This window comes from Dendrobates tinctorius, unplaced genomic scaffold, assembly GCF_039654945.1.
Source record: "Dendrobates tinctorius isolate UK_male_01 unplaced genomic scaffold, ASM3965494v1 ptg000020l, whole genome shotgun sequence".
Lineage (NCBI taxonomy): Eukaryota > Metazoa > Chordata > Amphibia > Anura > Dendrobatidae > Dendrobates > Dendrobates tinctorius.
The window spans coordinates 31,483,465-31,497,261 of record NW_027361688.1 but is presented as its reverse complement, the minus strand read 5'-3'; the positions used below and the strand labels follow the sequence as shown (position 1 = coordinate 31,497,261).

At 47.4% G+C, this 13,797-nt stretch overlaps 2 protein-coding genes across 2 annotated transcripts in view; one reads left to right on the top strand and one right to left on the bottom strand.

Annotated features, from left to right (window-relative positions):
* The window catches only part of LOC141083605 (ganglioside GM2 activator-like), a 115,083-nt gene that overhangs the window by 81,493 nt on the left and 19,793 nt on the right, over positions 1-13,797 (bottom strand). The window lies entirely within an intron of this gene.
* Positions 3,598-13,797, top strand: part of CCDC69 (coiled-coil domain containing 69) — a 39,924-nt gene continuing 29,724 nt past the window's right edge. Inside the window, exon 1 of the mRNA XM_073567946.1 lies at positions 3,598-3,833. Within this exon, the coding sequence (XP_073424047.1) occupies positions 3,783-3,833 (51 nt within the window). The 5' untranslated portion in view covers positions 3,598-3,782. The remainder of the gene's footprint in view (positions 3,834-13,797) is intronic.

Genomic DNA, 13,797 nt, shown 5'->3' with positions numbered 1-13,797 from the left:
GCACCAAAACCCCAGAGTTCGGCGGCGTTTTCAGACCACAGAGAGCGGAGATTTCAAGGAATCATATCCATTTTACTTGGAACTTTAGAGCTTATTCACATGTAACTTAAATGCTGCATATTTTCTGCTGCTTTTTTTGCACAGAAATTCTGCTGTTTAACTGTCCAAGCAAAGTGGATGGGATTTAGGCTATGTGCACACGGTGCGTATTCTGCTTTGGAATTTTCCATGCAGAATTTACTGAATCCGTAGGTCAAATGACCTGCATTTTTCCTGCGGATTTAGTCCATTTTTTGTGCGGTTTTACTGCATGTTTTGTGTGGTTTTCCACCTATGGATTTCTCGAATGCAGCAGGTGGAAACTTCAGCAAAACCGCACAAAAGAACTGACATGCTGCATTTTTCATTCCCCACCAAATCTGCGCGGATAAAACCGCAGCATGTGCACTGCGGATTTTGTTTTACATAGCCTTTAATGCTACAGTACATCACACTCAGTTCTGCTGCGGATCCGCTGCAGAATCCGCACCGTGTGCACATAGCCTTAATGAGAACTGTGCCCACTGTGGTCTAAAGACGCTGCTGATCTATGCGGTTTTGGTCCTTTTTTTTCCCCTTTCTTCTCTTCAGAGCTTAGAAAAAACATGTTAAAAACTGCTGAGACTTTAAGTGCAGAATCAAAGCTTTTCTGTACTATAAAAAAAATACACTAAAAACGCGGCTTCCCATCTGCACCAGAAACACATCAAATAAGAGGGAGGAGATTGTTATTGTGTAGATTGCTGCGGATCGTGCAGAAAACAAAAACAAAGTATTTCTGCAATGTGTGAACACGGCATTACAGACACAAAATAGTGAAGCTATATAGAGATGAGAAAGTTCTGGCGGCTCCGACTGTGAAAGAAGGAACAAAAAATAATCCTCAGGTTCCAACGAGAGGAGTGGGACGCACAGACGACGTCCCACCGACCCTAGGAGATCAAAAGCCGCGCCGGGGACTCCAGAAGGTTAGAGATTTGCGGCCTCCCGTCCAGTCGACAGGCACCACTGACCTTGACACTGGACTGGAGTCCCGTGAATCCATCAGCTCATCTCTAGTCCCAACTGTCCCGGATACAGCGGACAGTCCTGGATTTGGGTCTACGCCCTGCAGTCTCGGGTGTCTGCTACATTTTCTTCACTGCCAGCGCTACTCGGACAACTCCTACTGCCAGGATAGACAAAAATGGTAAATGGGCATGGATTGGAGTGTGACCAAAATTTGCCGCGACGTGCACTGCATGATATATCCATCTTTCTGTTCTTAAAAATTTGGTATGTCCAAAAGGTCCATTAGGCCTACATGAAATAATATAATAATAATAATAAATTTTATTTTTATAGCGCCGACATATTCCGCAGCACTTTACATTTCAGAGGGGATTTGTACAGACAATAGACATTACAGCATAACAATAATCACATACAGTAGATTATAACAAATACCAAGAGGAAAGAGGGCCCTGCTCGCAAGCTTACAGTCTATGAGGAAAGAGGTAGACACGAAAGGTGGGTGGTAACAGTTGCCCTGATTGTATGGACCAGCCATAATGTTAAGTGTGTAACAGTACAGACACAGAGGGCTAATGGATGCATAAAGCATGTGGGAACATGATGCTGGGAACCTGGTTATGGTAAAACTTTTGGCTCTGCCACACAGGGATAGGTTAGGTTAATGTGTTGAGGCGATAGGCCAGTCTGAATAAATGCGTTTTCAGGACACGCTTAAAATTGTGGGGATTGGGGACTAGTCGTATTGACCTGGGAAGTGCATTCCAAAGAATTGGCGTGGCACGTGTAAAGTCTTGGAGACGGGAGTGGGAGGTTCTGACTATTGAGGATACTAACCTCAGGTCATCAGCAGAACGGAGGGCGCGGGTAGGGTGGTATACTGAAACAAGGGAGGAGATGTAGGGTGGTGCTGAGCCATGGAGGGCTTTGTGGGTGAGGGTAATAAGTTTATACTGAATTCTGGAGTGGATGGGTAGCCAGTGTAATGACTGGCACAAGGTAGAGGCATCGGTGTAACGATTGGTGAGGAATATGATCCTGGCTGCAGCATTCAAGACAGATTGGAGAGGGGAGAGTTTTGTAAGAGGGAGACCGATTAGAAGAGAGTTACAGTAGTCGAGACGAGAATGAATAAGAGAAACAGTAAGAGTTTTTGCAGAGTCAAAAGTAAGAAAAGGTCGAATTCTAGAAATGTTTTTGAGGTGCAGATGACAAGAGCGAGCCAGTGATCGAATGTGGGGGGCAAAGGAAAGCTCGGAATCAAGTATGACCCCAAGACAGCGGGCATGTTGCTGGGGAGTAATAGTGGAACCACACACAGAAATGGCAATGAAAAGAATATTACTATGAAAGACCTGCAATAGTTGGGGCCCACAAGCTTCAAGTTACGCCACTAAATAGTCAATGGGAAAAGTACAATAAAATACCCGGGAGATGCCTTTTGAGTGCTTTTCCCAAACATCCTGGAATCGAATGAAGCGTCCCTCACTTTGAGGGCTCAGTCCCGCCACCTCAGAGCTTTGTCCCTCTTCTGTACTCACCTCTCCCATATCTCCACACGGGAAATGCCTTTTGAGCGCTTTTACCTCACAGAACCATTTTGTCCCTTTTCTATACTCACCTCTCCCACATCTCCACATGGGAGGTGCCTTCTGAGCCCTTTTTATGGTGCTTTTACCTCACAGAACCATTTTGTCCCTCTTCTATACTCACCTCTCCCATATCTCCACATGGGAGGTGCCTTCTGAGCCCTTTTTATGGTGCTTTTACCTCACAGAACCATTTTGTCCCTCTTCTATACTCACCTCTCCCATATCTCCACATGGGAGGTGCCTTCTGAGCCCTTTTTATGGTGCTTTTACCTCACAGAACCATTTTGTCCCTCTTCTATACTCACCTCTCCCATATCTCCACATGGGAGGTGCCTTCTGAGCCCTTTTTATGGTGCTTTTACCTCACAGAACCATTTTGTCCCTCTTCTATACTCACCTCTCCCATATCTCCACATGGGAGGTGCCTTCTGAGCCCTTTTTATGGTGCTTTTACCTCACAGAACCATTTTGTCCCTCTTCTATACTCACCTCTCCCATATCTCCACACGGGAGGTGCCTTCTGAGCCCTTTTTATGGTGCTTTTACCTCACAGAACCATTTTGTCCCTCTTCTATACTCACCTCTCCCATATCTCCACACGGGAGGTGCCTTCTGAGCCCTTTTTATGGTGCTTTTACCTCACAGAACGCAGGCATTTTATGGTTAATACATTTGTACGAAGTGTGACAAAAGAAAAAAACAACACAAAAAAATACTTATGGAAATGTTAACAAAACATTGAAGGTCCAGAAAAAAACACCACACAGGAGCATTGCCTGAAGTGATTTCTACTTGAAATACCGCCTTAAAAAACCTCATAGAGATGGTAAACCCTGGGCACTGCCAGAGCCCCTGTACCAGGCTCCAAGCAGACAACACCCTGTGCCAGGGCAGGGAGCCTCCAGCCTGCAATAGACATGTCAGTGCACAGGCAGCAGCTGTCACCTGGGGCCCTTCCCCTCCAGACTCTGCTGCGCAGCTATTCTGCTAATTACGGCCACAATAGTTTTAGCGTTGCCTGAAGTTTTGTGAGGAGTTTGTGCAGCTGAGAGCGGAGGAGCCTGAGCAGCCACAGGAAGGAGACACCACGGGGCAAGATGTGACCCACACACTGCTGCCTGCAAAACCTGGGGGGCAGTCATGGGCTGCAAGGCCAGCAAAATCTGCTGCTTCCATGGAGCCAGGAAGAAGGTACTGTCCTCCTCTGCTGGTGTCCCCATAGAGGAAGCTAAGCCCTAACGTTAGCTGCCATGCAGGGAAGGGGTTAACTCTGTGCAGGACATTAACCCATTCCCCTCCAGCACAGGTGATGTGTGCAGGGGGGGGCAGCAGTGACGCCATCAGCCTATGGAAATGAAAGTGACCCTAGGCTAGGAGACAGGGGGGCATAGCTGGCCATAGGTGCCCTTAGGTGGGAGGGGATTTTAGACCGTCAAAGGCATCTCTGCGATAAAGGGGGTGTACTGATGGAGGGTGTAGTAGAAGTAATCTGTCTGCAAGTTTTTGCTATGTAATCTGAGATCAGCATGATGTAGGGGCAGAGACCCTGATTCCAGCGATGTATCACTTAGGTTACTGGGTGCAGCAGTTGTGATAGAATCACAGTTTTCTCTGCTGCAGAACTCTGAATGCTGAGCCGTGTATATCACCGCCCGCACCATTGATTGACAGAATTCTGTATATTATGGTGGGGTCGTGGATAAGCCAGGAGGCACAAGAACCCTATGCCCGATTTATCAAAGAATTTATAAAAGCTATGAAAAGTCTCAAAATTTAGGTGTAAGTCGGAGTTGCAACTTTTCGATGCCAGTTTCTCCCAGTTCCAGCAAAATGGGCTGGGGAGGGGTGGGAGGCAAGTTGACCACTGCTTGATAAGCGGCGGCGTTTGCTGCGCCACAGATCTTACTCCAGCAAGGGTTTGGCTTAGAGAATGTAAAATTTGCACTAAAATTGCAGACTTAAAAGGGTATTCCCATCTCCAAGACCGTATTTAAATATGTAGTAGGTGTAATAATGCTAGTACTCGCAAATATCTCCAATTAGAAATGTAGTATAGTTCTTCTGATTCGCTATGTCGCTCACCCCATGTGCAGGACGTTGTAGTAGCTTAGGTATCCATAGTTACGACCACTAAGAGCTAACTGTCACTATATGAGTGGTCATAACCATGGATACCCAAGGTCCTGCAATGCCCTGTACATGGGGCAAACGACATAGCGAATCAGAAGAACTATACTACCTTTCTAATTGGAGGTATTTGCTATTATTATTGTTACACCTGCTACATATTGGGATAGGCTCTTGGAGATATGAATACCCCTTTAGTTATAAAATCACTCTAGAGCACATTTGTAGTGAATTTTTAAAAAGTTGCAGACGAGCAACATATATGGAAACCAAAAAAAAAAAAAAAAAACAATAAAGGGTGTACACATAGAAAATAGGCTTTAAAAAAGGCGCTATTGAAAAATAGGTGAAAAGCAACAAAAATAAGGCAAATAAAATGCACAAATACACCAATGGACTGGACCTTTTTGGTGTTTTTCTAATTTAGCCAGTTTGGTAACGGGATTGCAGCATTCCTGCTGTTGACTGCAGTGATGGGCAATATGCGGGCACCCGTGGTTGGGGCACACTAGAGGCGAAATCTACATTTCTATTGCCATTGCTGAATGTCCATGGGGCAGCGGTCTGATACGCTCATAGTGCGCCTTGTGATTTCCCAAAAGTTGAAATCTGCATTTATTTTTCTCTACGGCAACTTCCCACTTATAAATCTGTCGCTGGTTGATGACAGGACCTGGCACACGGAAGTGAGGATGTCTAGGGGACGACTTTAGAGGTTTAATGCCAACCTGCTATTGCTGGCTTGCCCTTCCTAACAGCTGGGTCATTGTGGCTGGCTCCTTTGCTCAGCTCTGTGTTGATGGGCAGGAATGTGCACTGGCTGTTTTCAGCGATACAGTCATGGCAGAGCTGACCTGCGCTGCTCCGCACATGCTCACACATGTATATACAGACACACTACTACGCCCCCGCACTCTCCGCTATTATCACAGAGCTCTGAGGAATTGTGATAGCAGATTACATTCTAGTAATCGATTATTTAGTTGCCAGTGGTTCCTAATTTAGAATAGCCAGCCTTAGAAATGTTACCGATCGTCCGCATGAATACATTTTAGTTACTCTGCATTTTTATTTTTATTGTGGGAAAGTAACTTATGCAACTTTTTATCTACTTTGCTTACTTATTTACATAGCGCCATCATATTGCACATCGCCTTACTGCCATCATCATGGTCCCCACAATCTACATTCCCAATCAGTATGTCTCTGGAGTGTAGAGGGAAACCCATACAACCACGGCGAGAACATACAAACTCCTTGCAGATGTTGTCCTTGGTGGGATTTGAACACAGGACCTCAGCACTACAGCCACCGTGCTCCTTTTTGAGATGACCCCAACTGATAATTTGGTCTCGCACTCAGTGTAGATGATAAATAGTTGTACTGATGCCGAGACCTTCACCGAACCAGAGAACAGAATGTCCAAAGTCAGTAGTGAGCATGTGCGACCAGCAGTCCTATAGACCGTGATAAGGAGTTTGTATGTTCTCCCCGTGTTTGCGTGGGTTTTCTCCCACGTTCCAAACACATACTGATACGGAATGTAGATTGTGTGCTTCATCGGGGACAGTGATGGTAATATGTGCAAACTGTAAAGCGCTGCGGAATATGTTAGCGCTATATAAAAATAAAGATTATTATTATTAATGGAGCTGTAGTGAGCATGTGCGACCAACTCTCCTATAGACCGTGGTTAGAGCAGTAGTGAGCATCTGTGATGAGCACTACTATAGACCGTGATTGGAGCTGTAGTGAGCATGTGTGACCAGCAAGCACTACTATAGACCATGAGTGGAGCCGTAGAGAGCATGTGCGACCAGCACTCCTATATACTGTGAATGGAGCAGTAGTGAGCATGTGTGACCAGCACTTCTTTAGACCGTGATTGGAGCAGTAGTGAGCATGTGTGACCAGCACTCCTATAGACCGTGAATGGAGCAGTAGTGAGCATGTGCGACCAGCACTCCTATAGACCGTGAATGGAGCAGTAGTGAGCATGTGCGACCAGCACTCCTATAGACCGTGAATGGAGCAGTAGTGAGCATGTGCGACCAGCACTCCTACAGACCGTGAATGGAGCAGTAGTGAGCATGTGCGACCAGCACTCCTACAGACCGTGATTGGAGCAGTAATGAGCATGTGTGACCAGCACTCGTATAGACCGTGAATGGAGCAGTAGAGAGCATGTGCGACCAGCACTCGTATAGACCGTGAATGGAGCAGTAGTGAGCATGTGTGACCATCACTCCTATAGACCGTGATTGGAGCTGTAGTGAGCATGTGTGTCCCGCACTCCTATAGACCGTGATTGGAGCTGTAGTGATCATGTGCGACCAGCACTCGTATAGACCGTGAATGGAGCAGTAATGAGCATGTGTGACCAGCACTCCTATAGACCGTGATTGGAGCTGTAGTGAGCATGTGTGTCCAGCACTCCTATAGACCGTGAATGGAGCAGTAGAGAGCATGTGCGACCAGCACTCCTATAGACCGTGAATGGTGCAGTAGTGAGCATGTGCGACCAGCACTCCTACAGACCGTGAATGGAGCAGTAGTGAGCATGTGCGACCAGCACTCCTACAGACCGTGATTGGAGCAGTAATGAGCATGTGTGACCAGCACTCGTATAGACCGTGAATGGAGCAGTAGAGAGCATGTGCGACCAGCACTCGTATAGACCGTGAATGGAGCAGTAGTGAGCATGTGTGACCATCACTCCTATAGACCGTGAATGGAGCAGTAGTGAGCATGTGTGTCCCGCACTCCTATAGACCGTGATTGGAGCTGTAGTGATCATGTGCGACCAGCACTCGTATAGACCGTGAATGGAGCAGTAATGAGCATGTGTGACCAGCACTCCTATAGACCGTGATTGGAGCTGTAGTGAGCATGTGTGTCCAGCACTCCTATAGACCGTGAATGGAGCAGTAGAGAGCATGTGCGACCAGCACTCGTATAGACCGTGAATGGTGCAGTAGTGAGCATGTGCGACCAGCACTCCTATAGACCGTGATTGGAGCTGTAGTGAGCATGTGTATCCAGCACTCCTATAGACCGTGATTGGAGCTGTAGTGATCATGTGCGACCAGCACTCCTACAGACCGTGATTGGAGCAGTAATGAGCACGTGTGACCAGCACTCCTATATACTGTGAATGGAGTAGTAGAGAGCATGTGCGACCAGCACTCGTATAGACCGTGAATGGAGCAGTAGTGAGCATGTGCGACCAGCACTCCTATAGACCGTGATTGGAGCTGTAGTGAGCATGTGTGTCCCGCACTCCTATAGACCGTGATTGGAGCTGTAGTGATCATGTGCGACCCGCACTCCTACAGACCGTGATTGGAGCAGTAATGAGCATGTGTGACCAGCACACCTATATACTGTGAATGGAGCAGTAGTTGGCATGTGCGACCAGCACTCCTATAGACCGTGAGTGGAGCAGTAGTGAGCATGTGCGACCAGCACTCCTATAGACCGTGAGTGGAGCAGTAGTGAGCATGTGTGACCAGCACTCCTATATACTGTGAATGGAGCAGTAGTTAGCATGTGCGACCAGCACTCCTACAGACCGTGATTGGAGCAGTAATGAGCATGTGTGACCAGCACTCCTATATACTGTGAATGGAGCAGTAGTGAGCATGTGTGACCAGCACTCCTATAGACCGTGAGTGGAGCAGTAATGAGCATGTGTGACCAGCACTCCTATATACTGTGAATGGAGCAGTAGTGAGCATGTGTGTCCCGCACTCCTATAGACCGTGATTGGAGCTGTAGTGAGCATGTGTGACCAGCACTCCTATATACTGTGAATGGAGCAGTAGTGAGCATGTGCGACCAGCACTCCTATATACTGTGAATGGAGCAGTAGTGAGCATGTGTGACCAGCACTCCTATATACTGTGATTGGAGCAGTAATGAGCATGTGTGACCAGCACTCCTATATACTGTGATTGGAGCAGTAATGAGCATGTGTGACCAGCACTCCTATATACTGTGAATGGAGCAGTAGTGAGCATGTGTGACCAGCACTCCTATAGACCGTGAGTGGAGCAGTAATGAGCATGTGTGACCAGCACTCCTATATACTGTGAATGGAGCAGTAGTGAGCATGTGTGTCCCGCACTCCTATAGACCGTGATTGGAGCTGTAGTGAGCATGTGTGACCAGCACTCCTATATACTGTGAATGGAGCAGTAGTGAGCATGTGCGACCAGCACTCCTATATACTGTGAATGGAGCAGTAGTGAGCATGTGTGACCAGCACTCCTATATACTGTGATTGGAGCAGTAGTGAGCATGTGCGACCAGCACTCCTATATACTGTGAATGGAGCAGTAGTGAGCATGTGCGACCAGCACTCCTATATACTGTGAATGGAGCAGTAGTGAGCATGTGTGACCAGCACTCCTATATACTGTGAATGGAGCAGTAGTGAGCATGTGCGACCAGCACTCCTATATACTGTGAATGGAGCAGTAGTGAGCATGTGTGACCAGCACTCCTATATACTGTGAATGGAGCAGTAGTGAGCATGTGTGACCAGCACTCCTATATACTGTGAATGGAGCAGTAGTGAGCATGTGTGACCAGCACTCCTATATACTGTGAATGGAGCAGTAATGAGCATGTGTGACCAGCACTCCTATATACTGTGAATGGAGCAGTAGTGAGCATGTGTGTCCCGCACTCCTATAGACCGTGATTGGAGCTGTAGTGAGCATGTGTGACCAGCACTCCTATATACTGTGAATGGAGCAGTAGTGAGCATGTGCGACCAGCACTCCTATATACTGTGAATGGAGCAGTAGTGAGCATGTGTGACCAGCACTCCTATATACTGTGATTGGAGCAGTAGTGAGCATGTGCGACCAGCACTCCTATATACTCTGAATGGAGCAGTAGTGAGCATGTGCGACCAGCACTCCTATATACTGTGAATGGAGCAGTAGTGAGCATGTGTGACCAGCACTCCTATATACTGTGAATGGAGCAGTAGTGAGCATGTGCGACCAGCACTCCTATATACTGTGAATGGAGCAGTAGTGAGCATGTGTGACCAGCACTCCTGTAGACCGTGAGTGGAGCAGTAGTGAGCATGTGTGACCAGCACTCCTATATACTGTGAATGGAGCAGTAATGAGCATGTGTGACCAGCACTCCTATATACTGTGAATGGAGCAGTAGTGAGCATGTGTGACCAGCACTCCTGTAGACCGTGAGTGGAGCAGTAGTGAGCATGTGTGACCAGCACTCCTGTAGACCGTGAGTGGAGCAGTAGTGAGCATGTGTGACCAGCACTCCTGTAGACCGTGAGTGGAGCAGTAGTGAGCATGTGTGACCAGCACTCCTGTAGACCGTGAGTGGAGCAGTAGTGAGCATGTGTGACCAGCACTCCTATATACTGTGAATGGAGCAGTAGTGAGCATGTGTGACCAGCACTCCTATATACTGTGAATGGAGCAGTAATGAGCATGTGTGACCAGCACTCCTATATACTGTGAATGGAGCAGTAGTGAGCATGTGTGTCCCGCACTCCTATAGACCGTGATTGGAGCTGTAGTGAGCATGTGTGACCAGCACTCCTATATACTGTGAATGGAGCAGTAGTGAGCATGTGCGACCAGCACTCCTATATACTGTGAATGGAGCAGTAGTGAGCATGTGTGACCAGCACTCCTATATACTGTGATTGGAGCAGTAGTGAGCATGTGCGACCAGCACTCCTATATACTCTGAATGGAGCAGTAGTGAGCATGTGCGACCAGCACTCCTATATACTGTGAATGGAGCAGTAGTGAGCATGTGTGACCAGCACTCCTATATACTGTGAATGGAGCAGTAGTGAGCATGTGTGACCAGCACTCCTATATACTGTGAATGGAGCAGTAGTGAGCATGTGTGACCAGCACTCCTGTAGACCGTGAGTGGAGCAGTAGTGAGCATGTGTGACCAGCACTCCTGTAGACCGTGAGTGGAGCAGTAGTGAGCATGTGTGACCAGCACTCCTGTAGACCGTGAGTGGAGCAGTAGTGAGCATGTGTGACCAGCACTCCTGTAGACCGTGAGTGGAGCAGTAGTGAGCATGTGCGACCAGGACTCCTGTAGACAAATTTTGAGGCCGTGCAGTTTTGTGGGGTTTTTTTCTCAGCTGTATTCGGTGTGAGGAAAAAATCACAGCATGCTGCGATTTCTCTCTGAAATCGGATAGGTGTGAGAAAAAAATCAGACCATCAGTAAGACATCCGATATTTATGGATGCATTTCAATTCTGTAGCATAGGTAACTGTAAATGACTACGGTAATTAAAAAAAGCTGATTGTATACGGACAGCAGACTGAAGACAAGTGAGAAGAAATCGTCCCACTTTTCTGGATGAAGATTGGACTTTTTTTTTTTATACTCGTGTGACCCCGGCCTAGCTCCATACATCACGGCCTATACTCGGACTGTGAATGTTGGATGTGTGAAACTGGCCTAAGTGTTGTGTATGAGACAATCCCCTTTAAGGATAAGGTCAGACATGGCTGACTTACTGCGGATATGTGTGGTATGATTTAGTGTAGAAGAACGTGGGTAGAATACACCACTTTCAGAGGGAACATTCGCCAGTTCACACTACAGATCCATGTCCTTCTCTCTGTGTGCATGAGACCTTGTAGACCACCTAGGACACACTACAGGTAGACAGGTTACTTTTTACTTTAAAGGGAACCCTGTCACCTCCCCCCCCCCCCCCCGGGTGTTTTTAAGTAAAAGAGCAACCTTCAGCAGCACTAAGGCTGCATTCTGTGAAGGTGGCTATTCTGTTTCTGACCCCTAGTAACGCAGAAATATTGACTTTTATAAATAGGTCCTCATACCTGTAATGTGTCCCATAGGTATGGTGTGTCCCCCTGTATCAGCCAGTGAAAAAGGAGGATGAATGAACTCATGGAGATCAACATCCAACACTGCGGCGACACCATCACATGTTTCTCAACGCAAGCAATGACTAGCCAGGTCTTTCCCCGGGAAGGAACAACCACGGGAAGGGCAGTCTCCAATGAAGGAAACCACCTATGCCAAAACATGGTATCCATCCACAGACAGCTGTTTCGGGGTATTGCCCCTCATCAGTGTGGAGTTCTGACCTTTCTCAGAATCATCCTTACCTTATGAGGAGAGATCCTGCATGGAGCCCCAGACCGAGGAAGATTGACAGTCATCTTGTGTTTCTTTCATTTTCTAATAATTACACCAGCAGTTGTTGCCTTCTCACCAAGCTGCTTGCCTATTTTCCTGTAGCCCATCCCATCCTGAATCCTCATTTTTCACAGTCTTTTACTAGGCATTGCTCCTACTAGCCAGTTTCCTACTCCACACTGATGAGGGGCAATACCCCGAAACAGCTGTCTGTGGATGGATACGTTTTGGCATAGGTGGTTTCCTTCATTGGAGACTGCCCTTCCCGTGGTTGTTCCTTCCCGGGGAAAGACCTGGCTAGTCATTGCTTGCGTTGAGAAACACGTGATGGTGTCTCCGCAGCTTGTGTTTTGCATGCCCCTGTATCAGCCGTCTGCCAGCCGTCCATCATGCCTCTATTGTGTCTGGGCGCCGCCTCCTGTGTAGTATGCCTGTGTGCTGTGACAACTCTAGCTGCAGCTTCCCCCATCCCCCTCCTCCTCTTTCTTTTTCCTCCCTCAGCAGGCAGTGTCTGATGAGCTGACCTGCCAGTGACCTGCTTGTGTGCCGAGAGAGGAAAAAGAAAGAGGAGGAGGGGGATGGGGGAAGCTGCAGCTAGAGTTGTCACAGCACACAGGCATACTACACAGGAGGCGGCGCCCAGACACAATAGAGGCATGATGGACGGCTGGCAGACGGATGGTACAGGGGGACACACCATACCTATGGGACGCATTACAGGTATGAGGAGCTATTTATAAAAGTCAATATTTATGCATTACTAGGGGTCAGAAACAGAAGAGCCACCTTCACAGAATGCAGCTTTAGTGCTGCTGAAGGTGGCTCTTTTACTTCAAAACGCCCTGGGGGGTGACAGGTTCCCTTTAAGATATGCTCCCACTAAGTTTTTGGAGGCAGAAAATTTCATCAAATTTTTCATGTGGAATCCACTAAATTTTTTTTTTCGCTCCGAATGTTCCTATTCTCTACATTTAACAGTATAGAGTAATAGATTCTAACAGTAGGCTCTCCAAAAGAAAGACTACAATCCCCCCACCCCAGCAAAGCTGCTTCGGGAAAATGACCGCCTTCGCTTTCCTGAAGCAGCTTTTCCTTGGAAAACTCGGCGTCTACGTCAGCATCTAAGTGAGGCCATAGCCTAAGGTGGTTCTCCAAGAGGTTTTTGATGCGTTATTTTAAGCACAATGTTCTTCTGCCCGCAGACTTTTAACAGTCTCACGTTTCGGAGCAGATTTCGCAAGGAACCTGTTTCAGAAGTGACTTCTCACTTAAGGCCACACACAGCCTCCTCTCGGGGTGTTACGTTGGCCACCTGGCCATAGGTTTGAGCAGGTCTGAGTTCGGCCTCCATGGTTCTCACAGGCTGAATGGTTTTCTTCTCGTACATCTTGTATGCCCTGCTATTTGCGGCTCATAATTTGTACCACTCCGACCGCAGCGCTCAGATGCTCCAAACTCCCTTTTTATTACCAGACAGCAGAAATCTCGTAAACACTCTGTGACATTACAAATGTGGTTGGCATGAGCTGTGGATCTGTTTCCCGGAGCAGCACATCGTACATTCCTTCTAGGGATCTGTCCGAAGTATTAAGCCAGCAGTAAGGACAAGGGGAGGGAGGAGCGGAGTACATTTTTGTAGTACGATGACTGGTGAAGGATGGGGTTGTATTGACAATATTGCACCTCCTTTAGGAGACTACCAGTTGCCGTAGAGAGTCTTATAGGCCAGACAATGCTCCCTTTAAAGACACTAAGTCTTCTTGGTGAACTTTTGGAGTGGAAACTCCAAGTTTTTGAGGACAATTTGGAGAGTTTCCGCTCAGGTTTTGTTTAAATAGCAGCA